Below are 27,016 nucleotides of genomic sequence, written 5' to 3' on the forward strand. Positions count from 1 at the left end.
GATTATGATTGGTAGCACCTAAATAACAAAGCAGCGTGCTAGAACATCATCATGGAACCAGTGATGAGTTCCTTATCTGGCATCTGTGGAGAGCATCTATGAATGAAAGGCATGTGAGCTCACCATTTTACCTTCAAGTGGTTTTCTTCGTTGTACAGACATCTTTTTACAATAAAAGTCCACAGCATTTTATTTCAGATTCTCCAAAGAAACAATAGCCAACAACAAAGAACTACTCATCCAACCGTGATGAGCGTGGACCTGGGTGGGTGATGATCAAATTAGCCCATTTTTAAAAGTGAAAAAGCAACACTCCAAAATAACTCTTACTTGAGGGAGTTTGTGACCCTTACCTGTTGGAGATTGTATTAATGACAGCCACTAGATACAGTTACTCTCAGAAATGAAAATTCTAGCTGATGAATGAAGTCAGAAACGAATATTCTTTCACATACCTTCCAGCTACATGCAAATGCTTGCTTGTTGATTTGCTCTGCCCTTGGCTTTTAGACCTTTGCTTATGTAGTATTTAATGATGATATAAACATACAGTGTGTTAAATAATACCAAAAATTGTATGCTGTACAACGTTTTTCTGTTTGAAGTATTATTTCAACTTTTAAAACAGTCTCATACAGTAAGTGGAAGTTATTTTCTCTTTGCATAATAAAGTCTGATTACTCTGCAAAGGAGCATGTGTCAGAGCAATCAGAATTCAGATCCTTATTGTCACAGATGAATTGTCCTACTATGCTTTGGCATTTCATGAGGAACAGCATAGAAGATAAGAGAAAGTACAGGAAGCTAATTAAGACAGGGCAACATCATAGGATTCTGGGGAAGAAATCCTTTCCAGGAGAACCTGGTGAATACTGTCATTTGCTCAGGAGATTTCAAGGGAAATTATTGCAAAAAAGGCCATTGGTTGGCCATTGAATTGTCCCTGCTGATTTTTCAAATAAAGGTGCCAATAATGTGGCAAGGACAGAAATCAGATTTCAGGGATCAAGAAGAGAGTTGGGGGCAGATGCAGTGGTTCACTCCTATAATCCCAGCACTTTAGGAGGCTGAGGCAGGTGGCTCATTTGAGGTCAGAAGTTTGAGACCAGCCTGACCAACATGGTGAAACCCCATCTCTACTAAAAATACCAAAAAAAAAAAAAAATTAGCTGGGCGTGGTGGTGTGTGCCTGTAGTCCCACCTACTCGGGAGGCTGAGGCAGGAGAATCACTTGAACCTGGGAGGCAGAGGTTGCGGTGAGCCGAGATTGTGCCGCTGCACTCCAGTCTGGGCAACAGGGTGAGACTCCATCTCAAAAAAAGAAGAAGGAGAAAGAGAAGAAGAGAGTTGGCAGTGAAGCAGGAAGAGGAAGCATCAGCATTGCATGGGTGATTGAGAATCTGTCAGGAAGAAGGACAGATAATTGAGAATTAGATGAGAAAGGGGAGAGCAGGATCATATGAGGGCTACCTACATGTGTTTTACAGAACGCTCTTATACCAAATGAAGTACAGGAGCTTCACACTGTGCCTTCTTGCAGAGGGTTGTGTCCATTTGTCACAACCCACTTGTATTTGGACTCAACACTTTTCTCAGAGTGGTTGAGGATCCTGAGTTAATAATTGGTTTTATTCAATTGATTGATTCTGATTCCAGAATAGTCATGAGTTACTATCCTCAGTGTCCTTTCTCATTGGCTTTGAAGTGAGCTGTTGCCTGCAGCAAACTCAGGGAGCCAGATGTTTGCTACCTTTCTCTCAAGGGTCTAATGCAGGACAGACATTGCTCAGTGACCTCTAATGCAAGCATTTGCAAGGTGCCAGGCAAAAGGCTTTGTATTTACATCTGCTGGAGTCAGAAAAGAATGGGAGCACAAACTAAGTTGCAAGGGTTCTAATGAAGACCCTGGGAGTTTGTGCTTGGACACGGGATAGGTGGGGCTTTTCAGGTTCCCACAATATACTTAGAAAGTGACATTTCTTCAGCTCTGGTGAATAAAATCCTGACAGCAAATTCTGTTACTTATTCTGTTATTAACTTAGCCTGTGATCTCATCACAGTCATTTTTTGTCTTTTTTTTTTAATGCTCCTCTTTTTATATTTGGAAATGAAAGAAGGAAACACGTTTTGGAAGGTTTATTATGTGCCCCACATTTTATAGCATCTCATTTGTCCTCTTAAAATCCCAATGAGGTAAGTATTTAGTCCCATTTTACAGCTGAGAACACAAAGCATCAGAGAAATGGTGGCATACCAAGCTTATACAGCTATAAGAGGCAGAGTTGTAACTTGAACCCAAGACCATTTGATCATCCCATACACTAGAGAAACTATGAAAACATGGCACGTGAGTGGTCAGTCTCACATGTTGGGTTCTGAGAACATTAAGCTGTAACTATTTGCAATTGAATGTGACTTATATTCTTAACTAGTGTCATATCCGTGAATTGCAGATCATTTGCCCAAACATTCTAAGTAACTTCAGTTAAGGTTTTCTTCCAGATGTTATGTCTTACATACTTTTGTGTACTTGTGTACTTATGTACTGTTTACTTTATTTCTTAATATGTTAAAATACTATCTGTAAACAGGAAACACATGGTTAAACATATTCACACCTCTATAACTGAGCTAAAATCACTTTCTACCATCTTGGTAGTAGTAATTTTCCGGAAAAGGAAGCAGATGAAGAATGTAAGCAATTAAGAGTGAAAACAATTTAACTGGCATTGGATTTACATTAGTGTTAGTCAGCATTGCTTAAATTATTCTCTAGTGGAACACTGTTCTATGAAATGAACTAAGATGTTAAAATCAAAGAATCTTTTCCTAACTTGAATGAAAAAATATATTTAATGTATAGATTTTTATGATAGTTTTTCTATGAAACTATTCTTAAATCTTTGTCATTACTCATCAAATACTATAATCTAGCGATAGTATGATATGTGATCAAGTATAAATCAATTGCATTTGAAATTAAGATATCAGCATTTTATGGTATTACACAGTGAGTATCGTGGCCCTCAGAGTTGCTTGACCACTTGAATTTGTTTGAGAAATTAAACCATCAGTGCAGTTACTTTAAAGTTATTCATTAAATGTTCCATTTATGAGAAGCCAGTCTTATTACTATAAAATATGGAATGACTCCACTGAGTAATTATTCAAACACTTATATGTAAAGTTTCCTTCTTTGTGTTTAACAAGTATAATAAAATGCTTATGAAAAATCAATGTCTTAGCTGCAGCATAACAGTCTCTTTTGGCCTATTTATACATAAACTGCCAAAGTAAACATTAAAACATTTACAAAGTACATTTAGTTTTCTTCTGTATCCCCCCCAAAAAGAAAACACAAGTATGAAATAGTTCTGTGATTCTGTGCACTTCATCTCTTCATGCTGCCCAGTACCTAGCTCACTAGCTCATCTGTGGTGGAAGAATATGATCATTTAAATGCAACAAGAACATCTTTGTAAATGGGCCTGCCCTCTTTCATCAGGAGCACAGAGCTAGAATTCATCTTACCATTGGCTCTGCTTCCCGTAAATGAAGGAGTTGAGTAACCAAGAAGCCAGCTAGACCTTCCTCCCTTCCTGAGCTTTGAGGGCCAGGTCTTTGCAAATTCCACCCTTCCTTCCTGAAAGCCTGGGCTCAGAAGGGCAGTAACAGAAAGATGGAAAAACACACACACATCCACCCCATGCTGACCTTTCATCCCTTCTAAGATGGTTTCAGTGTTTTGCCATGGAAACTATGCCCAGTAGATCTAACACCAAGAATGGATTCAGGGTGACTTTTTAATGGGGGAGAAAAAATTATTTTAAGAAATTATTATAGATGAAGTCTGATGAACACTGTGGAAGTTCTCTATGGAGAATGGGGGTTCCACATACGTGAGGTAGCGGAACATTGCATGCATTGCCCAGAGATGTTTAGGAGTCAAACGTAAGTTTCCATCTCTTTTATGGGTCTGTAGTGAATATTGGAACTTATAAATATCCCACACAAGTATTTTTTGAATAAACTTTTTATTTTGAAATAGTTTTGGATTTGCAGAAAAGTTGCAAAGATAATTCAGGCAGTTGCCAGTTTCCCCTACTGCTATAGCATCTTACACTGCCATGGTACTTTTGTCACAACTAAGAAACCAGCATAGGTACATTATTGTTTTATGTGTTGGGCTTTTTTAGTGGTTTACTATAAAGGAGATTGCAAAGGATATAGATGAAGAGATGTGTAGGGCAAGCTGTTGGGGAAGGGATGCAGTTTCCATGCACATTATTGTTAACTAAACTCTACTGTGCTTTATTTGTATTTCCTTTCTTTTTCTCTGATATCTTTTTTCTGTTCCAAGATACTATTCAGCATACCACATGAACGTTTAGTCATCATGTCTCCTTAGATTCGGCAGATTTACACAAGTATTTTTAAATTATTGAAATATAACTGTAATGCTTTGAAATTTCGTTACCTATGTAATAATTAAGATAGTCATCCTATAGTCAGAAACTCTGAATTCTGATCCCTTTTTCTTCTATGGGAGGAATGTCCTTCATTTCTCAATTCAAAACATTTTAGATGTTGGTGACTTAGGAAAGTAAATATCCTTTCTCATGTTGGGATAACTTTAGAAAGAATTAGTGAATTACCACCTTGCCACATCATGATTAGCTTTCTTCTGAAAAGTTACTGCTGTTACATTCATGACCACAGCAGGAAAAATATGTCTTGGCTGTGGATTTCACTAGAGTCAAGGGAAGCGTGACTCTTTAAATAATTAGATTGCTCTTCAGTTTTAAAAAGTTTATGCTGACTAGGTTAACAGGGCAGGCTGAATGCAATAGCCTATTTATTTTTACCTTATGTTAACTCATAACTAAAGATAATGTACAATTTTGTATGTGTACATATAACCATCATTATAGGAGAGACAGCATGAAGTAGGCTATGAAGAGGTAGAATGTGAGAAAGAAAGCAATAAATATTTTGTTCAATCTTAAGGTTTCTTTTAAAGGTGACAGTGGAAAATCCTATTGACACAAAGCACTTTAGCTCCCTTTGCTCTCATTTCCTGCTTTATAAAAGGAAGTGAAGCCTGGCCTGCTTAACTGCAGAAATATTGTGAGTTAACTAAGGATTTCCATTTCTTCTGCCATCTCTGCTTCTCAGGCCGAGATCACAGAATGCCTGGAATCACTGCCATCACCTCATGCAATTCAAGCATGTGTGTGAATTTGCTTCCACATCACCCCACTGTTTGGGGGATTCAGCCTCCCCATACACAATTTGTATGGGCTTATGTCCCTATTCAAAAATCTTTAGAGTCTTCTCATTTTCTAGAGAAGAAAAATTTTCAGCATTATGTTCCTTCACTCTGGCAAAATAAAGTCTTCATACCAGTCAGATATTTCTTCTTTCATTTCACTCAAAACCTTCGTCACATCAATTGTGATAATCATCAACAGTTACTTTATACCTTCATTACTAAAGGCTTTTTCTACCTTGAGTCTTTGCTTTTTTTTTTCTTGGGTCTCATCTCAAATTTCTACCCTTTCTAAAATAGTCCCAGGTAAACTCTCATCTTCATTTCTCTTAAATTCCCAGCCTCCTTCTCCCTCTAGTGATCTGACCTAAGAACCCCTGGTTTTCACATGCACTGTATATGTTAGTATGTTTCCTTCTGGTCCTGTTTTCTGCATATGTATACTTACATAGTATCTCTACCAAATTGGAATCATACCAATTAAATGATTCTTCATTTTTTTCATTTACCATATCATGAACATTTTCATGTCATATTTTTATATTTATATTAAAATATGATTTTAATGGTTTCAGAAATAGTCCACACCAAATTCCACATCTTATTAAGCATTTACATGTAGTTGGACATTTATGTTGTTTCCATCCTTTTGCTATAATAAATAATGCTGTCCTGCACCTTCTTACTTATCTTTAATTATGGACTTGAGATAAATTCTAAGAGTGGCCTTCCTGAGAATGATTTTTATTAGGTTCTTGATATGTATTTCCAGAGATGTTATGCCTGTTTTTTTCTATCAGCGGTATATGAATATATCCACTTTATCACTGCTCATCAACTCTGGGTGTTATAATTTGCTTATACAGTTTGTTGATTAGCTAGTTAAAACCTATTTCATTGTAGTTTTACATATTCTGGAGACAAGGCCTTAGTCAGACATGTGTTTCGCAAATATTTTCTCCCACTCTGTGGTTTGTCCCTTATCACGTTCTTAACTGAATTCTTCTAAAAGCAGAAGTTTTTGGTTTTGAAGAGTTTCATTATATGAAATTTTATCATGGACTTTGCTTATGGGGCCGTACCTAAGAAATCCTTGCCTAATACAAAGTCACAAAGGTTTTATCCTATGTTTTCTTGGAGTTTTATATTTTTAGGTTTTATACTTAAATTTATGAGGCATTTTGTGGAAACTTTTGCATAGAGTAATGAGATATGGATTGAAGTGTTTTTTCATAGTAATCAGTTAAAAAATCAGGACTCCTTCCAGATAAGGAAATTAGAATAACAATTCTACCAAAGGCACATTTGTTCTTTAAAGAAAAAGGGAGAAGTTTGCCTTTAATGTAACAGGGGGTAAATTATTGCTGCCCATTTATATTTTGAGTCTAATTTGGGGCATACTTCAAATTAATGAATGAATAATTATTGTCCAAAACCATACATTATTATTACCACTTAGGTTATTTGGTGATGGGGGCAGATTTGTTTATATCATGTAAATTATTAATGTAACTGTATTCATATATTTATACAACAAACTTTTTAGGACGGAAGAAGCATTCATCTACTTTAGGCAGATGAACGTGGGAACATAATATCTTTGCAGTTCCATTAATAACCTGTATGCAATTAACATCTGATTTCTAGAATGAAAGGGAGTCAAAGTAATTAACTTTCTTGAACTACAAAATTATTCTTATATGGGGAACATTTGTCACCATTAAGAGACAGGCTCTTGGGAATGTACTAATAAAGATTATGAAAGAAAGGACTGTGATACGGAAGAAAATATTTTAGTGAGTAGTGCTTGGGGTTACTTGTGAAATAAAAAGTTTCTCAGTAATTGGCAGTGCTACCAGTGTTCTAATCACCTGCATTTTCCTCCATAGGTCATCAGCTCAATGAGCTCCCTTTCTGAGTACTGCCTACCTTCCATTCTACGTACATTATTTGACTGGTATAAAAGGCAAAATGGCATTGAGGATGAATCACATGAATACAGACCAAGAACAAGCAATAAATCAAAAAGGTACATTTCTTTTGTGTAAGGATCATGGTTTTATTTTGTTTTGTTTTCAGGAAACATAAATCAAAATTAGAGTTACAAGGCAATTGGGTCTTCCTGACTCTTCACAAGGATGCCTAGCAGGTGCTGCAGGGGCCCTGTGTCTGTAGCAGGTAACCCATTTGGAGCACCGAGTCACTGCCAGCCGTCACGGGTTGAAAATTCATACACAGCTTTATTTCAACTTTGGTGGAGACAGGTGTGAGGGCCGCAGGTCACTTTCTTGCCAGCTTCTTTCCTCTGCCCTCTCCCACTGAGTCTACACCCAAAGCAGAATGCTGACTGCAGGCCTTGCGTGACATGCCAAGATATTTTAGTCCTCGTTCCAGTAACCTTGAGTGCTCAGTGTACTGTAGTGGGAAGGACGCTGGACTGGACGTTAGTGGTAGTCCTGGCGCTGCCACTATTTAGCCATGTGACTTTGGGCAGCTCCCCGCCTCTCTGTACCTCAGCCTCCTTGTGAGCAAAACAAGGAAGTTAGGTGACACCATCTCCAACTCCTCCTTCCAGCTGAGTATTTTGTTTATTTATTCTGTTCCCTTCTTCCTGTGGGTTTGAAAAATGGAACTTGCTGCTCCAGGAGCATATCAGCATCTGTAAAACTTAAGATTCTCATTAATGTGTGTCCTCCCCAAATTTTAGGTAAGCACATATAATTTCATATGTTTAGTCAACCTATAGCAAGGCAGTGAATATAAGAAAGATTAATACACTTACCTTTTTTTAAAAAAATAAAAGATTATTTTAAAAAGTAGTTAGATTTCTCCACATGAATGGATTATTCCAATTAAAAAAATACTTTTAAAGTCTGTAAACTGAAATTAATCAACCAGAAAATCAGACATTAACTACTTTTTGTGAATGATTTATTTCTCTCATTTTTCTTGAAAGTCCTAATACTGTTTCAAAAGACTTCTTTTGAAATCGAAGAATTGTAACATTACCATGTTACACTTCAACAAAATTTATAATCTGCTTTTATAATGTGCTTGAATTTATGCAAGATTTAATCATATAATTTTGTTTGGGAGAGAGATTAATAACTTTTTCATATTGAATTTTTTTTAGTGAAGAAGGAAATTTTTAGAATTTTTAGATATAACTCAGATGCCATAAAATTCACCCTTTTAAAGTATATAATTCAATGTTTTTAGTATATTTACAGGGTTGTACAACCATTACCACTCTAATTTCAGAACATTTTTATCACCCCCAAATCCTGTACCCATTAGCAGCCTCTCCTCATGAATTTTTTTTTAATTTATCAGGTTTTAAAAATAGAATTTAAATTGTTTATCTGAAAAATGGTTCAGACCATGTGATTAAGAAATTAAGAGGATCATTTTATTATTTTTTCCATATTACACGTTGTCTTATGAACAGATATTAAACCTTCCCAGGGGCAGGGAGTGGGACAGTTTTTAGTGAGTTGAATTGAGTTTTAGTTTTGTTCCTCTGTTTTGTCAGAATTTAGTTGCTGAAATTAGATTTTTCATGAATTGATTTCTTTATGGATTAAAAATTATAGTTTTTTAAATTGTGTTACTGATTATTTTCAGGAGATCAGAGTAAGTACTGAGATCAGATAAAGAATCAGGACAGTAAAATTTGACTTAGTAGCATTTTAGTTAATGCTTGAATTTTTAAAATAAGAGAGAAAATGTGCTTAGAAAACAGCCAAATGAATGAAGCTCTCTAGGGTATGATGTAGCTAAATGTGAGTTTCTGCTACTAGGAAAAAAAGGTTGGGGGGACTTTAAGGAGGAGCATAAACTACTGAAAATAGATGTCAGGGATGCACATTGGGTTGTGATTTCTGAGATTAGTACAGTATCAGCATTTGGACTGCCAAATAAATCTGTCAAATGCCTCTGGCTCCTGGCAGTTAGACTGCAAACCAGCAATAAAGTTGAATTCATTATTAGAAATGTATATGTCTTACTTTGATTTGAAAACATAATTTGGCTTATTAAATAAAATAGAATCAAAGGTCTACATTTTTTTTTCTGCCAAGAACTGCTACTTTCTCAGGTTCCTCTGGCCACTTGTAAAGACCCTTAGCATCCAGCACAAAAATACTCTCTCTACTGCTGCTGGCCATCTCTGGGAGTTCTCCCTCCTTTTGGTCTTTCCAACTTCCTGTCTCCTTATTCTATAATATAATGGATATAAAGCCTGATTTCTGAGTGCCCTCCTTTTTAATGCAGCTGCGTAGATTTTCCTTTCCCCTAGCTCGCAGTGCCGCTTACTAGTTCCAGTGGGTCTTGAAGGACTTTAGATAGATGGTTTTGTTCACAGCTCTTTCTCCTGGCAGGGCTGTTCATAAATGATCCTGAAAGAATGAGTTCCTACTCTGTTGATACATTTACTCCTTGAAAGATAAACATGCAAGTTCCTTCTTAACGTGTTCTGTCATCCACCAGCCTTAATTCGACTTGCTCAAAGTTACAGAGCACTCCAGAAGGTCTTCTTTATATCTTAAATATCACATTATTTTCTCTTATTCCCTTTTGACTAAAGAGAAAAACATTCCAGATTTAAAATAGTCTTGATTTATTTTGAAAAGATCTTCCTGGCAAGTCTAAATCCTGTCATCCCTCCTCATTGGTTTTATTTAATATATACTATTGAGCATTTATGTGTTTGGGAAATTATGCTAAATACTTTACATGTTTTATCTTCTCAAACTATTATGTAAGTAGTATTATTCACATTTTGTGGATGGAGAAATTGCCGATAAATAGAAGAGGCATAATTTTATGCCAGACTGTTCCACACCAGAGTCAGTGCTCTAGGCCACTTCTTGTGCCAAGGAGCCCAGCAGTAATTTCATCTGTCTTTGTTCAATTCCAAATGAGCCCTCAATCAGTGTGTTAGTCAAGCAGAAAATGGGGTAGAGGGACTGCCTTCCTGTTCTTCTGACAGTGCTGATTCTGCTTCTAACTTTTTTAAACATTTATTTATTTTTCCATACGTTATTGGGGTACAGGTGGTATTTGATTACATGAGTAGGTTCTTTAGTGGTTATTTGTGAGATTTTGGTGCACCCATCACCCAAGCAGTACACATTGTACCATATTTGTAGTCTTTTATCCCTCGCCCCACTCCCACTCTTCCCCCCAAGTCCCCGAAGTCCATTGTATCATTCTTTTTTGTTTGTTTGTTTGAGACAGAGTCTCACTCTGTCACCAAGGCTGGAGTGCAATGGCATGATCTCAGCTCACTGCAACCTCCACCTCCCAGGTTCAAGTGATTCTCCTGCCTCAGCCTCCCAAGTAGCTGGGACTACAGGCATGCACCACTGTGCCTGGCTAATTTTTGTATTTTTAGTAGAGACGGGGTTTCACTATGTTGGCCAAGCTGGTCTTGAACTCGTGACCTCATGATCCGCCCACCTTGGCCTCCCAAAGTGCTGGGATTACAGGCGTGAGCCACCATGCCCAGCCCACATTGTATCATTCTGATGCCTTTGCATACTCATAGCTTAGCTCCCACATATCAATAGAATGTTTGGTTTTCCATTCCTGAGTTACTTAACTTAGAATAATAGTCTCCAATCTCATCTCATCCAGGTCACTGCAAATGCTGTTAATTCATTCCTTTTTATGGCTGCATAGTATTCGATCATATATATATATACCACAGTTTCTTTATCCACTCATTGATTGATGGGCGTTTAGGTTGGTTTACGATTTTGCTATCATGATTTGTGCCACTATAAACATGCATGTGCAAGTATCTTTTTCGAATAATGACTTCTTTTCCTCTGGGTAGATACCCAGTAGTGGGATTGCTGGATCAAATGGTAATTCTACTTTTAGTTCTTTATGGAATCTCCACACTGTTTTCCATAGCAGCTATACTAGTTTATATTCCCACCAGCATTGCAGAAGTGTTCACTGCATCCACGCCAACACCTACGGGTTTTTTTGTTTTTTGTTTTTATGGCCGTTCTTGCAGGAGTAAGTTGGTATCACATATGGTTTTGATTTGCATTTCCCTGATCATTAGTCATGTTGAGATATTTTTTCATATGTTTGTTGGCCATTTGTATGTCTTCTTCTGAGAATTGTCTACTCATGACCTTAGCCCACTTTTTGGTGGGGTGGTTTTTTTCTTACTGATTTGTTGGCATTCATTTTAGATTCTAGATATTAGTCCTTTGTCAGATGTATAGATTGTGAAGATTTTCTCCCACTCTGTGGGTTGTCTGCTTACTCTGCTGACTGTTCCTTTTGCCGTGCAAAAGCTCTTTAGTTTAATTAGGTCCCAGCTATTTATCTTTGTTTTTATTGCATTTGCTTTTGGGTTTTGGGTCATGAAATCCTTGCCTAAGTCAATGTCTAGAAGGGTTTTTCCAATGTTATCTTCTAGAATTTTTATAGTTCAGGTCTTAGGTTTAAGTCCTTAATCCATCTTGAGTTGATTTTTGTATAAGGTGAGAGATGAAGATCTAGTTTCATTCTCCTACATGTGACTAGCCAATTATCCCAGCACCATTTGTTGAAAAGGGTGCCCTCTCCCTACTTTATGTTTTTGTATGTTTTGTCGAAGATCAGTTAGCTGTAAACACCACATAAACAGAATTAAAAACAAAAATCACATGTTCATCCCAATAGATGCAGAAAAAGCATTAGACAGGCCGGGCACAGTGGCTCACACCTGTAATCCCAGCACTTTGGGAGGCCGAGGTGGGCGGATCACAAGGTCAGAAGATCGAGACCATCCTGGCTAACACAGTGAAACCCTGTCTCTACTAAAAATACAAAAAATTAGCCGGGTGTGGTGGTGGGCACCTATAGTCCCAGCTACTCAGGAGGCTGAGGCAGGATAATGGCGTGAACCCGGGAGGCAGAGCTTGCAGTGAGCAAGATGGCACCACTGCACTCTAGCCTGGGCGACAGAGTGAGACTCCGCCTCAGAAAAAAAAAGAAAAAAAAAAGCATTAGACAAAATCCAGCATCTCTTTATGATTAAAACTCTCAGCAAAATCGGCATACAAGGGACATAACTTAATGTAATAAAAGCCATCTACGACAAACCCACAGCCAACATAATACTGAATGGGGAAAAGTTGAAAGCATTCCCTCTGAGAACTGGAACGAGACAAGGATACCTACTGTCAGCACTCTTCTTTAACATAGTACTAGAAGGCCTAGCCAAAGCAATCAGACAAGAGAAAGAAATAAAGGGCATCCATATAAGTAAAGAAGTCAAACCGTCACTGTTTGCTGACAATGTGATCATTTCCCTTGAAAACCCTAAGGACTCCTCCAGAAAGCTCCTAGGACTGATAAAAGAATTCAGCAAAGTTTCCAGATACAAGATTAATGTACACAAATCAGTAGCTCTTCTATACACTAACAACGACTAAGCAGAGAATCAATTCAATAACTCAACCCCTTTTACAATAGCTGCAAAAAATAAAATAAAATACTTAGGAATATACCTAACCAAGGAGTCGAAAGACCTCTACAAGGAAAACTACAAAACACTGCTGAAAGAAATCACAGGCAACACAAACAAATGGAAATATATCCCATGCTCAAGGATAGGTAGAATCAATATTGTGAAAATGACTACACTGCCAAAAGCAATCTACTAATTCAATGCAATCCCCATCAAAATACCACCATCATTCTTCACAGAATTAGAAAAAGCAATTCTAAAATTCATATGGAACTAAAAAAGAGCCCACATAGCCAAAGCACGACTAAGCAAAAAGAACAAATCTGGAGGCATCACACTACCTGATTTCAAATTATATTATAAGGCCATAGTCACCACAACCACGTGCTTCTAACTTTTAAATGAGCACAAATGACTGCTTTACTTCTCCTACCTCTTCTTCCTTCTGCCTTTTACTCTTCTCTCTCACCACCCCTTCACTTCTTCATTCCTCCTTTCACTAAGTCTCAAGTGGCAAAAAATGTAAGAGAAAAGGGACAGGGAAAGAAAAGAAAAGTAGTAATGCCGATCCTCTTCACCCCTGCAGTCCTGCTCAAATTGGTGATCATATTATTTCCTTCTTGTTTCCTTACATTGTTTAGCCCCTTTCACGAGATCTTTCAATGTCCACCTCTGGTATGGTAGCCTGTCTCAAGTTGTTATCACATTTTACAGATGGTAGAATTGCAGAGTTGAAAGCTACCTTAGAAAAGACCACAAGGTGAGGTGATAGACTCACAAATAACTACTCAAGTTAACATCATTGAAAATTTTAAATTTGAAGTCAAATATTCCGACTTCAAATCCAATGTTTGTCCACTGCAGCACACAGAGAATAGAAAGAACATTAGCATGTTTTGTTGTTGTTGTTGTTGTTGTTGTTGTTGTTGTTGTTGTTGTTTTGAGATGGAGTCTCGCTCTGTCTCCCAGGCTGGAGTGCAGTGGCATGATCTCAGCTTACTGCAACCTCCGTCCGCCTCCCGGGTTCAGACGATTCTCCTGCTTCAGCCTCTCAAGTAGCTGGGAGTACAGGCATGGGCTACCATGCCACCTGGCTAATTTTTGTATTTTTAGTAGGGACGGGGTTTCACCATGTGGGCCAAGCTGTTCTCAAACTCCTGACCTCAGGTAATCTGCCCGCCTCGGCCTCCCAAAGTGCTGGGATTACAGGCATGAGCCACTCCGCCCAGCCAACGTTAGCATGTATCTACCAGTGCAATTATATAATTTTAAAAATGGGTTTTGCAGTCTATTAGGGAGGAGTCCTAGATTTTTTATGAATTGTATTACTCTGAGAATACCTTCAGTGTGCTTTAATGTAAATATTTTAAATTTTACAGCGATGAACAACAGCGAGATTATTTAATGGAAAGACGGGACCTCGCCATTGATTTTATTTTTTCTTTAGTATTAATAGAAGTTTTGAAACAGGTAGGTGATTAATTTATTGTTACTTTTAGATAATATTTATTGATCTAAAAACTACTTAGGTTGTGAAAGTCTAAGTTTTTAAAATTATTTCTGAATTCCAAATACTGGGTTATATGACTTATGTTTATTGATTGCTATTGATTGTCATATATAGTTATTGGAAGTACTGTACCGATTTGTTCTTTAATATTCCCTTCTGAGTTAAGAACCACCTTTTTTTTTCAGATTCCACTTCATCCTGTAATAGACAGTTTAATACATGATGTTATTAACTTGGCTTTCAAGCACTTTAAATACAAAGAAGGGTAAGATGATTTCTCGCCTTAGAATGTTGAAGTTGGTGTTTAAAACTAAATCAGTGGTTTGCTTTTTTCCGATGACCAGGGATCCCTAACTTGTCTAATTATACCCTACTTAGGTACCTTGGTCCCAACACTGGCAATATGCATATTGTGGCAGACCTGTATGCAGAAGTCATTGGAGTGTTGGCACAAGCCAAGTAAGTGAATGCCAGAACCCTTTACCATGAGAACGTGCGTGCTTTCACTGTCCTCCCAGCCCTAATTTAGGGAAGTTGGGGTTGAACTTACAAGGAACTAGGTAGGGCTCTTTGCCATGTGTGCCCCATCTCTGAAACTGAATAGAAAGCTCTTCCAAGACAGGTATCAATTATCTTTTTTACTTGGCACTTGGGCCAGATCCTACCTAGAGTCCATGGGTTTCATACTGTTGCATCAAAGAAATGGGGTGACCAGATTACATTTCTCTCTGCCTAAATATTCCAAGGAAGTTTATCACTTTTGAAAGTTCTGTTTTCTCTAGCCCATGAGTGGGTGGTTACAATATATCATCTATCAGTGGGAAAATTCCATTCTAGAATGTCCCCTTTACTATAGACCTTACTTAATTCAGCTGAGCTAAAAATGTCCCAGACTCTGTCATGGAAACAAATCAGGGGGGAAATTCTCATTGCTAAATTTATCTGGCCCCATAGCACTACTTAGCAGGCAAGAACAAAATTGCATTAGACTATTAGCAACAATATACCTCTTCCAAAAGTGATGTCACACCCTACTTACCCAGCTTCATTTTGTCCAACCCTGAGGCAAATCAGGCAAGATCCCGAATGCCTAAGTTAGGCAAAATGAACCAGAGACATAATGTGAATTCATGCCAGGAGGTCAGCTTAAAGCAACAGTGATGCTCCAATCCTTGTGAAATGCAATCCTTCCTCAGAAAGAGATTTTTATCTTCAAGGGATTGAATTTCGTAATGTAGTAGCATGGAAATTACACAATTTATCAAAAAAACAAAAATTTTAAAAAGCACTTAGCAATCTTACCTGGCCAAAACATAGACAAGAATGCAGGAAATAGACCCCCTTAACTCCTTGGCATTAATTTATTTAATCTAATCCAGTTTATCTACTCATCCTGACTATATTTTTTTTAATATATAACACATCAGTGTTTGAAGGAGGAACGGGAACTTCCAGAGGATGATACACTGATGCCATTGAGAAATAAAGCTCAACCGCTGGTGGCAACAGAAAGGAAAGAAACTGGCCAAAGCATACATAAGAATTAAACAATAGAGTTATCTGGGCCATTTTGCATGAGGCTATATTGTAGTTTTATAGCCTATTAAAATAATTGTGGTTCATGAATCATTAAGAAAAAAAGTGTAATGCATTTTGGAGATATTTCCATTGCAATTGAGTAATGAAAGCATTAGCATTTTAAATGGACAAGCTGTAGTTATCCAGCAAATCATGTGTATCTACCTCATTTCTAGAAAAGATTGGGAAAAATGAGGTATTAACATGTATATTTGCTGATTTGTCAAACCTTGAAAATCTCAACATAAACTTTGAGCTGTCATTTGGAAACTTCAGTATGCCAAAAATGACTTTGTGTTTTCCTTAGTTTTTGTGAATTATGCATAACAATAATATTGGTTACTGTCAAATGACCTTCCTTAGCTCTGTGATTCTGAGTTGGTTGTGAATAAGTTGAGAAACACTGTCATAACTAAGCAATATTCTAAGCTTGTAGGAATTTCCATTTTAGGTAAGATTTATGGTCCACCAAGTCAGTGTTTGCTTGCCAATGGTGGCTTTTTTTGTTTTCGTGATGTCAGTATTTGTCCCTATTCTGCGGTAGTAGGGTGTAAGAAATGCCTCCATTTGGACAGTGCTCCAGTACCTTCCAGTCTCTAGTGAACCGTTTGGCCAGTCTGCTCTTGCAGTAAACACAGACTCCAATAGCCCTTGATGTGTTCTCAACTAGTCAATATGTAGTTAACCTTGATGGATAGATGGTATAAACTTAAACTAGTATCATACCATGAATTATGACATTACTTCTTTCTCATAAGTACACCAGGACCATTACTTTATTGTTACCTTAGAAAAGTACTGTTTCCTTCATTCCCAGGGTGGGAGAAAGAATGTTTGCTTATCTGGTATAGTGTGATTATCTTTTTTTTAAAAGTTGAGTAATGTAATAATTCTAATTTTAGATTATGTATCTCATTCCCAATGATAATGCTTATTAAATATTTTCCTGATTATGACTTTAGCTATTAGTACTTACTTTGGAATTTGAGTTTTAGCAGAATCAATATTTTTAGTCTTACTAGTGATGATGCTGTTTAGTTCTTGTCATTTAGGGAAAAAAATTTTGATAATAAGTGTTATTCACCCATAATATTGACTTTTTGAAAGTCAGTTAAAACAAATTTAACTACTTTGGCCAAAATCTGGTAGATTCATTTAAATAGTAATAATACTTCATTTAAGAATCATAGATTTTTAAACTACTTTCTCTTTATGCGATATTATCTTTATATGTTCATTTACTCATTTTTGTAATATGTACTATACATCTTAAAGCAGAAGTTTATATTCATGTGAATTTTATAGTATACCAAAGACTAAGTAATCATTGAGTTACAGTATTTACTAAATAAAATACTAAACAGGAAATACTAAAGGAAAGGTCATTGAAATTTTTTTTTCTTAAAGTCACTTTAAGAGAAAATAGATTTTAAATGCAAATAGATTTTTTGATTGCTTTTGTGCTAAGTAACATGTTTATATCATTTGGGACTTTTAAAAATAAAAGTCTGGGTGCGGTGGCTTACATCTGTAATTCCATCACTTCGGGAGGCCAAGGTGGGCGGATCACAAGGCCAGGAGATCGAGACCATCCTGGCTAACATGTTGAAACCCCGTCTCTACTAAAAATACAAAAAATATTAGCTGGGAGTGGTGGCACGCACCTGTAGTCCCAGCTACTCAGGAGACTGAGGCAGGAGAATTGCTTGAACCCGGGAGGCGGAGGTTGTAGTGAGCCGAGATTGTGCCACTACACTCCAGCCTGGGTGACAGAGCAAGAATCCATCTCAAAAAAAAAAGTAAAAGATAGACGTATTTATTTTTAAATGAGAAATAAATAAACTTTTAGCCACTAACTCATGAGAATATTGAAATAGTGAATTATGCAAATAACTTCCCTTTTTCTCTCTCTCCTTGTTTTAGTCATGGATTCAAACTGGAAAACAAACTTTCCTTAGCATCGTGTCATCTTTAAAACTATGTAACTCTAACTATAATATTTTTCTCTCTAAACTCATACATTTAAAAATTAAAACCATAGTTATTTTGGTATCTGGAAATAATTTGAAAAGAAATACAATTTTTTAAAATTCAGTTTGGGGTTATTGCATTTTTATAATCTTGATTTAAAGTATCACTTCCATTGCTTGACAGTCATGGTCATTTCTGCTTCCTACCTTTTATCCATCTCTACCGAATGTCCTCTGCTCACCTGTACCCCAGCTCAAATCTCCTCTGAAATCCTCTCTAATTAATTACGCAGATGAGAAGAGCCCCTTCATTCTCTGATGCCCTGAAGCCACTATTTAATAGTGAATAGTGATTGACTATTCACCAAATAGTCAGTGTGAAATATAAGAAAGTGATGGAACCTGGTGCATCTGACCTCCCTGAAGATCAGAAAGGTCTGGACAGTGTCCAGCAGGTGCTAACACATAGTAGGCCCCCGGTAAATTATTACTATTGTGATTCACATGGCTCATGGTCAGTGCTACCTTGTTTTATCTTCCTAATTAAACTATAAACTATTCTAGAGAGGGCAGAGACTACATGTCACCATTACCACTGTCTAAGACAGCTGTGGTGTAATGGAAATTCCTGGAATTTATATCAGAAGCTCTGGGTTTGAGTCTCTTCTTTGCCACTGTGGTCTTCCAGTCTGTTTCTTTATTTGTTAATTGGAAATGCATTCACTGCCTAATTCACTGGATTGTTAAGGATCAAAATGTGAAATGGTATAATCACTTAAAATGTAAAACCACTTACAGATATTTCTTGTTATTGTTATTCTGAGTCTACACCAGTGTTTCTCAAACTTTTTCACATCAGAAACACCTGTAGAGCTTATTAAACACAAATTATTATTCATCCCTGGAATTACGGATTCAGTAGGTGTATTATTCTGCTCAAGCTGCCATAACAAAGTACTGCAGACTAATTGGTTTAAACAACAGAAATTTATTTCCCACAGTTCTGGAGTTGAAGTCCAAGCTCAAGGTGTTAGCAGGGTTGATTCCTTCTGAGGCCTCTCTCCTTGGCTTGTATGTGGCCATTTTCTCCCTGTGTCTTCATATGGTCTTCTCTGTGTGTGTGTCTCTGTACTCATCTCCCAGTCATGTTGGCGTCCTTATAAGAAGGGGAGACGAGTACAGAGACACACACAGAGATATAACTTCATTTTAACTTAATAACTTAGCTGGAGAGGTTACATGGTGTCCATTTTATGATAATAACTTTGTTTTAAGTTAATTACCTTTTTATAAGCTGTATGCCCAAATACAGTCACATTTCGATCTCAGAAGGGTCAGGCTTCAACATATGAATTTGAGGGGCACACAATTCAGCCCTAACAGTAGGTCTGCGGTAGGACCAGAGAATGTGCTGATACCAAATAGATTTTTGTAAATTTAATAAAGTTTCTATTTTAATTTTTGCTAATTTCCTAATCTGAAAAATTAATATACCATTTTGTAGTTAATTCCATGAAATTTTACTTATAAAGTAAACATAGCTAATATTTTCTACCATATTCTAATAGTATTATTTAAATGTCAGAAGGGGCCAGTTTGGGGTGCTGTCTTGAAATTGGGTATTCTGTAGAAGTCCACCAAATGCCAACAAAGATTAGGAAAATACCCTGAAATATTCTTAGTGATGCTAATAACCCATTAGGGAATATCTCATTCATAAGTTGTCTAAATCTTCTTGAAGCTATTTATATTTTCTGCTCTATTGCCTTTTAAAAATCTTTTTTATTAAGAAATACATGTAGCAAACATAGAGGAAAATCCATAAGGCAGTTAAACAAAGTATTATAAAATGGACACCATGTTACCTCCCCACCTAAGCCAAGAACTAGAAAATTGCCAGCACTTGAGAATCCCCTCACGCCCCACTTGCCAACCACCAGCCCCTGTACTGCCTTTGGTTAAACAATGTCTCTATGTTTACTGCCTACTTTATTTGTCCTGAAATTTCTGCTTTAAGGTCTCAAGAATTGTTCCAAACTTCCGGGACTCTGTTAGTTCGCCTTTCATTTCTATAATCACAATTACCTCCCCCAGCCTTTTTTTTTTTTTTTTTTTTTTTTTTCCGGTGAGACAGAGTCTTACTCTGTCACCCAGGCTAGAGTGCAGTGGCGTGATCTTGGCTAACTACAAGCTCTGCCTCCCAGGTTCAAGCGATTTTCCAGCCTCAGCCTCATGCACACCACCACGCCCGGCTAATTTTTGTGTTTTTGGTAGAGACCGGGTTTCACCATGTTGGTCAGGCTGGTCTCGAACTCCTGACCTCAGGTAATCCACCCACTTCGGCCTCCCAAAGTGCTGGGATTACAAGCTTGAGCCACAGCGCCCAGCAACAATTACCATTTTTAATCATGGCTTGCTTCTAATTTTTCACGGAACCTCAGGCTAATAGTCTCAGAAAACAAAATACAATAAATCTTAGACTGTTTTCTTTGGAAAGTGTGTGTGTGTGTGTGTGTGTGTGTGTATTTTTTGGTGAATAGACAAACCAGCTGTGTCACACTTAGTGGTTTGGACAATTTCTATGTGTACATTTCTCTACTCTTAGGTACTTGAAGATCTGCTTCTGCTTTCTCTTAGCTTTAAGATCTGTTCTTTTTACAAACATGGATGATAATATTGTTGTAATTAGTATTATTTTACTTTCGAATACAAATACTTTGAGGACAGGGACTGGACTGTGTCTTTTTGTTTGTTTTGCACTTATCAGATAAAACTGTAAAATTCCATGAATATAATAGACAGCCCATTCATCTTTACCTTTTAGATATAATTTAAATTTTCCCATTACTAGGTTTTTTTTTTTTTTGAGACAGAGTTTCGCTGTTGTTGTCCAGGCTGGAGTGCAATGGCATGATCTCGGCTCATTGCAACCTCTGCCTCCCGGGTTCAAGTGATTCTCCTGTCTCAGCCTCTCGAGTAGCTGGGATTACAGGTGCGTGCCACCACACCTGGCTAATTTTTGTATTTTTTGTAGAGATGGGGCTTCATCATATTGGTCAGGCTGGTCTCGAACTCCTGACCTCAGGTGATCTGCCCGCATCGGCCTCCCAAAGTGCTGGGATTACAGGCGAGCGCCACTGCGCCCGGCCTCCCATTACTAGATTTTTTAACCCAAAAATATATTTTTCAATAATCATTATCCTACAACTATAAAGGAAATGATAACAGAAAACTTTAGAAATACAGGAATACTTGGCATTATTTGGAATACAAATCCTTATATCATTTGCTGTCACTGTCAGAAATCACTAACCTAGTATGTTATTGCTCATAGACTCACTATTTGATACTTCAGGCTCTGGGGTCTGCAACTGTGTTGAAAATGGCCAAGCCTGAGGAAATGGGGTTTTTTGTGATGCTCAATTTAAGAGCTAGACCATTTTGAGAAGGTCTAAATAAACCGGGATCTGCCCCCTCGCCTGATGAAGATGTTGAGCATCTTACAGTATAAGAAGGGTAAAGGAGAAGAAAATTGGATCCTTTGCCAAATCCCAAACACCAAATCCTTACAAAATCATGACTGTTGTACTTGAACTGATTTAAAGGATTCCATTGCTCTGCTCAATCACTCCCAGATGCTGGAGGCCCCCATTACGGGGACTTTCCTACCCATTATTTGATAAACCACTTATGTTATCTTCTTAGATTCCCTGCTGTAAAGAAGAAATTTATGGCGGAGCTAAAAGAATTACGGCACAAAGAGCAGAACCCATATGTGGTTCAAAGCATTATCAGCTTAATAATGGGCATGAAATTCTTTCGAATTAAGATGTATCCAGTGGAGGATTTTGAGGCCTCTCTTCAGTTTATGCAGGTAATGTCTTAGGCAGAAGAGCTAAGGTGCTCTCAACTTGAGCACTTCCCTTCCTCAAAATGATGAACCTGGAACATGAAAAGCCAATTACTTGTCAATACAGAGAAACATTCTACTGTCTAAATAATTCATGAAGTCCTTTGTAACCAAATAGTACAGTTGCGGGCACATAATTTCATTTCTCAACTTTCATATATCTTTGGAGGAGAGTATACAGTGGGATTGCTTGTTTGCTGACTTTTTTCTCTTTCACCCACTGGTACATACTGTTCTATGAATAAAATATAACTGATTTTTACTTTTTAAAATTGATAGCATCGGGTTGGCTACATTGACATTCACAGGCATGAGGACTTGAAATAATAAAGAAATCTGTTTTATTCTTACTATAAAAAGGAATCTTAATTTTTAAAAACTCAGCTAAACAATACAGGTTTGATATTTATTGCCCAGTGCCCATCATGGTACATAACAAAAGAATTGCTGCTAAGGAGAATTTAACAGAATACTCAGCTCTTAGAGTTTACAAAACTTTGGTATTTGAAGGAATTTTTAAAATGCTGCTGTGAATTAAATTTGGTGATGACCTTACTAGAGGGTTTAGATGTATGGATTATGAATATAGGCTGTACCATTTTACACCCACAAGGATGGCTATAGTCGAAAATATAACAATTCTGGGTGAAGATGTGGAAAAATTAGAACCTTACACACTGCTGGTATGAGTGCAAAATGGCACAGCCACTTTGGCACAGCCTGTGCCACAAATGGTACAGCTTGGCCCTGGCAGTTCCTCAAATAGCAAAACCTAGAATTACCGTATGATCCAGCAATTCCACTCCTAGGTATATGCACAAGAGAAATGAAAATATATGTCCACACAAAAACTTGAACACAAATGTTCATAGCAGCATTATTCATAGTTGCCAAAAAGTGGAAACAACCCAAATGTCTATAAAATGATGAATGGATAGATAAAATGTGATATATCCCTATAATGGAATATTATTTGGCCATAAAAAGTAGTGAAGCTGATACATGCCACAACATGGGTGAACTTTGAAAATGTTACACTAAGTGAATGAAACCATACACAAAAGGCCATGTATTATATTATTCTGTTTATATGGAATGTCCAGAATAGGCAAATCCATAGAGACAGAAAGTAGACTAACAGTTATCTAGGGCTGGGGATGGGGAGTGGATAGGGAGGTTGCAGATGGCTGCTGAGGGGTAGAGTTTCCTTTGGGTGTCATTAAAAGGTTCTAAATTTGACAGTAGTGACAGATGCACAACTGTGATTATACTAAAAGTCAATGAATTGTATATGTTAAATGGGTGAATTGCATACTACATAAATTATGTCACAATAAAACTATTATATATTGGGGGGGCTATGTATCAAACTTCTCAGGTTTGAATTCAAGCTCTGGCATTTACCAGCTCTGTGACCTGACCAGTCACACTTAACCCCTCCCATCCTCACTTCCCTTATCTGCAAGGTGATGATAATGACACTAACCTTAGAGAGTGGTTCTGAGGATTCTTAGCACATGACAAACACTCAGTAACTGTTAAATATTTTATTATTTATCCCACTCTCATATTAATAATTCCTGTATCTATATACATGAATTAAGACTTGAGAGAGTATTACATACTTATGCAAAATAATGTAGCAAAAGGATGACTATTCTGGGAACTATAGAGCTCGTCTGTATAGGAAAGCTGTTTCACTGACTTCCCGTACTGGTGTTGCCTATCTTGAGCTGAGGTCTTAATATGATATTGATAGAATGAAGACTTTAGGGATTGTTTTTGGCAATCTTCCCAATGGCAACAGAAAATAAAGGGAAATAGCCAGTGTAGATATTAACATGTTATTATATTTAGCCTTGGACTCTTTCTTTTCTTTCTTTCTTTCTTTTTTTTTTTTTTTTTTTGAATTTGAGACAGGGGTCTCACTCTGTCACCCAGGCTGGAGTGCAGTGGCATGATCTTGATTCACTGCAACCTCTGCCTCCCAGGCACAAGTGATCCTCCCACCTCAGCCTCCCAAGTAGCTGGGACTACGGGTGCCGCCATCATGCCCAACTAATTTTTGTATTTTTTTTGTAGAGACAGGGTTTGGCCATGTCACCCAGGCTGGTCTGGAATTCTGGGCTCAAACGATCTGCCTGCCTTGGCCTCCCAAAGTGTCAGGATTACAGGCATGAGCCATGGCATCTGGCTGCCCTGGACTCTTGAATGAAAACAATACCTGATATAGACCACAATAAGTTACTACCAATAAGGCCAGGAAGGACAGAGAGATGGGCAGAATTCTGCCAACTTTCCTTTTAAAAAAGTTGACATTTTGTTTAAAAAAAAAATGTTGGCAGGCCAACTTTCCTACAGAATGAGTCATTGAGCAACCAAGAACACCCTTACATATGACAACAGTCCACTGGCAGTAGTGTCCTTTCTTAAGGAACCCTTCTAAAGGTTTCCTTGTCGAGGTGGGAGAGGGAAACGTTCCTGACTTACTTATGAAACTAGGTGAATAATAAACACACCTAAAATGTCAGAGCGAACAAGTAAACAGCTCTGTGCCCGAGGCTGTCAGGCATAGGGCCTAAAATAAGTTCGATGTCTTCTGCCTCTCTTCCCATGTTTACCTTCCCTGGGGATCTGTGTTTGTGGGCTAACTAGGAGCCCAGGGCCTAACACACACACTACGTAATAAATAGAAATGTATTGGAAGTGAATGACTGAATGAATCAACCAGTGACTCAGTGGATACACGTGTGCTTGCTGGTTAGAGATGCTTTGTCCTTTTAGAATAGTGAATTGAAATATAAGAGTGAAAAAACCAGCCTTGCAGAATGTCATTGAGGCCATTGCAAACATACAAATTTCAATACAAATGTTTGAATCCAGTGATTTTTAATAGACTATGGAATATGCTCTGTTGATACATGATTGAATTAAGAGCTACTTACTGAAACTTGTTTAAATACATTCTATGTGCACATTTCAACCTACTCTCCCTCCCTATACCCTTTTTCTGCTTCCCAGGAATGTGCACATTACTTCCTCGAGGTCAAAGACAAAGATATCAAGCATGCCTTGGCTGGGCTTTTTGTTGAAATACTTGTTCCAGTTGCTGCTGTGAGTTTCATTTCTAAAAACTCCTTCAAATTGTATCACAAAATCAACAATTTTATTAGTATAATATTCACATGCATCTCTATTTCAGGCTGTTAAAAATGAAGTAAATGTTCCCTGCCTTAGAAATTTTGTGGAAAGCCTGTATGACACCACGCTGGAACTTTCTTCTCGAAAGAAGCATTCCTTGGTTAGTAACTATGAGAAAATCGAAAACACAAACAAAACTGCACAGACTAAAATTCCTAGACAGGAATCTGTTTGAGGATCATAAGGATTCCACAGATAGGAAAAGTACCTAAAGCTCCCTCAAAAAGAGGCAGCATTTGAAACTGAAGCTGGCTTTTTGTATTGACCATGATTGAATGATATTCATGTAGGGGGATTAGACCGCATCACCTCAGATGACCCTCTGGTCCTAAGGAGTCTGTTATTCACTTTCAAGATTGGCTTAACTTGATTTTTATTTTAATTTCTGAGAACTTTTTTCCAATCTGAAGGCTAAAGTTTATAATAACAGTTTCTCTTCTCAATCCCCAGGAGCCTGCCCTGGCAAATTTCTATCTGGATGCTAGGATCAAAATGGAAACAGGCAGGAAAAGGAGTTGGGAAATAGACAGTTGCCCATAGGAAGGATTATCTGAAGGCTGGGAAAATAATTCTTGGGAAGGTTTCGGTACTGAAGAGCAGTATAGAAAATCTTTTAGGTTACCACCACCTTTTACCCGCTATGGTGAATAAAGCTTTGGTTTATGAATCGGCGAGTGATGTAACAGCTGTAATGTGAAAGTCAGGAGGAAGCAAGTTGTTTAGGGATCTGGTTACTGGCATGGTTTATGCTAGTCTCCAAAGGATGAGCATCCCTACCATGATTTGAGCAGGTACTTAGGGTTGCTTTGCTGGTAGTGGTGACAAATTTGCTCATTCGTCTACATTCTGTGGTCATTGTGACTAACTGCATGCATATTTTTTAGATTACTGACTAGCATTAGAGCTGCACTCAATGGTAGCAGTAGTTCCAAGTCCCTTTAAAACTAAGTTAATTTAAAAAAAACGACTAATGAACTGTTAAGCATTGTGGGCAGTTGTTTCTTGTTAATTCAAGTTAACAGATGAGTCAATTACATTTTTATTTCATGGCCCTTGATTAAGAGGGAATCATAAAGGTCTATTACATCTGGCTTAGCAAAATGGTGATGGGTTCTGCATGTATGATTTTTTTCTGTGGCTGTTCATTACCTTTGCTGTCTTCTCAAGTTGCTGCGGGAAGCTGGCCCAGTTAGGCAGGAAAAGCACAGTAGCACCTCTGTTTATTTGGTCATAAGCAAATTCCTCCTGTGGTTAAATTTGTCTTGGTAGAGTTTACCAATGCAATAACACTTCTTTTAGGAATCTTCCTTAATTACCAGAAGGTTGCATGCAAAAGAAAATATAGACAACTACCTCTAAGATAGGGACAAATTATTAGATGTCTATGAGCAAAAAAGCCAATAACATTTTCAAAATTTGTGTGCCTTCCTGCTTTTTTTTCTGGAGATTAAGAGAGTGATCTAAGATGGTAAGTTTGTTTTTAAATTTTATAAGTAAAGTCTAAATCATTGAATCAGATTTCTGCATTATTATACATGAAACTTCTTTCATTTTATTACACGCTATCCATAATTCTTGGTTATTCCATCCCCAGCATTATCAGAAAGCGTTTGTGAAATGCGTGCCAGTGCCCTGCATCCACTGGGCACTGTTGTGCTACACAGTGTCCTGTTTCTTGCCCACAGGGCTCCCGAGGGAGATGGCAAGGTAGTGGGTACAGAGAATGTATGTTACCTGGTTTGTTGAAATATAAATGATCCTGTGACCTCCTCTCCTTTCTCCTCAGGCCTTGTACCCCCTGGTGACCTGTTTGCTCTGTGTCAGTCAGAAGCAGCTGTTCCTGAACAGGTGGCACATTTTCCTCAACAACTGCTTGTCCAACCTTAAAGTTAGTATTTGTCAGCTCAAAAACGATCTCTTTAAAAAATTTACAGTAGTTTTTAGGCTGGCTGATGTGCTTCTGGAAGTGACTCCTGATGTTTGCCAGGGGAATTGTCCTATACTGGTGGAATAATGAAAAAATATTAATAAGAGTTCTTATTAAATATAGTCAATTTTAGAAAGTGACTAGGAATAAGATAAATCACTTCAGATTTGGGAAAAA

At 37.5% G+C, this 27,016-nt stretch overlaps 1 protein-coding gene across 6 annotated transcripts in view; it reads left to right on the forward strand.

Moving 5' to 3' along the window:
* The window catches only part of FRY (FRY microtubule binding protein), a 449,258-nt gene that overhangs the window by 262,629 nt on the left and 159,613 nt on the right, over positions 1 to 27,016 (forward strand). For all 6 annotated transcript variants that reach the window (XM_054664864.2, XM_063792435.1, XM_003314107.6 and 3 more), the window contains exons 4-11: positions 7,159 to 7,298; positions 14,123 to 14,213; positions 14,439 to 14,518; positions 14,632 to 14,712; positions 21,507 to 21,675; positions 24,733 to 24,825; positions 24,914 to 25,012; positions 26,699 to 26,800. In XM_054664864.2, coding sequence (XP_054520839.2) covers positions 7,159 to 7,298; positions 14,123 to 14,213; positions 14,439 to 14,518; positions 14,632 to 14,712; positions 21,507 to 21,675; positions 24,733 to 24,825; positions 24,914 to 25,012; positions 26,699 to 26,800 — 855 coding nt within the window. The remainder of the gene's footprint in view (positions 1 to 7,158; positions 7,299 to 14,122; positions 14,214 to 14,438; positions 14,519 to 14,631; positions 14,713 to 21,506; positions 21,676 to 24,732; positions 24,826 to 24,913; positions 25,013 to 26,698; positions 26,801 to 27,016) is intronic.

The sequence above is a fragment of the Pan troglodytes genome, chromosome 14, assembly GCF_028858775.2.
Source record: "Pan troglodytes isolate AG18354 chromosome 14, NHGRI_mPanTro3-v2.0_pri, whole genome shotgun sequence".
Lineage (NCBI taxonomy): Eukaryota > Metazoa > Chordata > Mammalia > Primates > Hominidae > Pan > Pan troglodytes.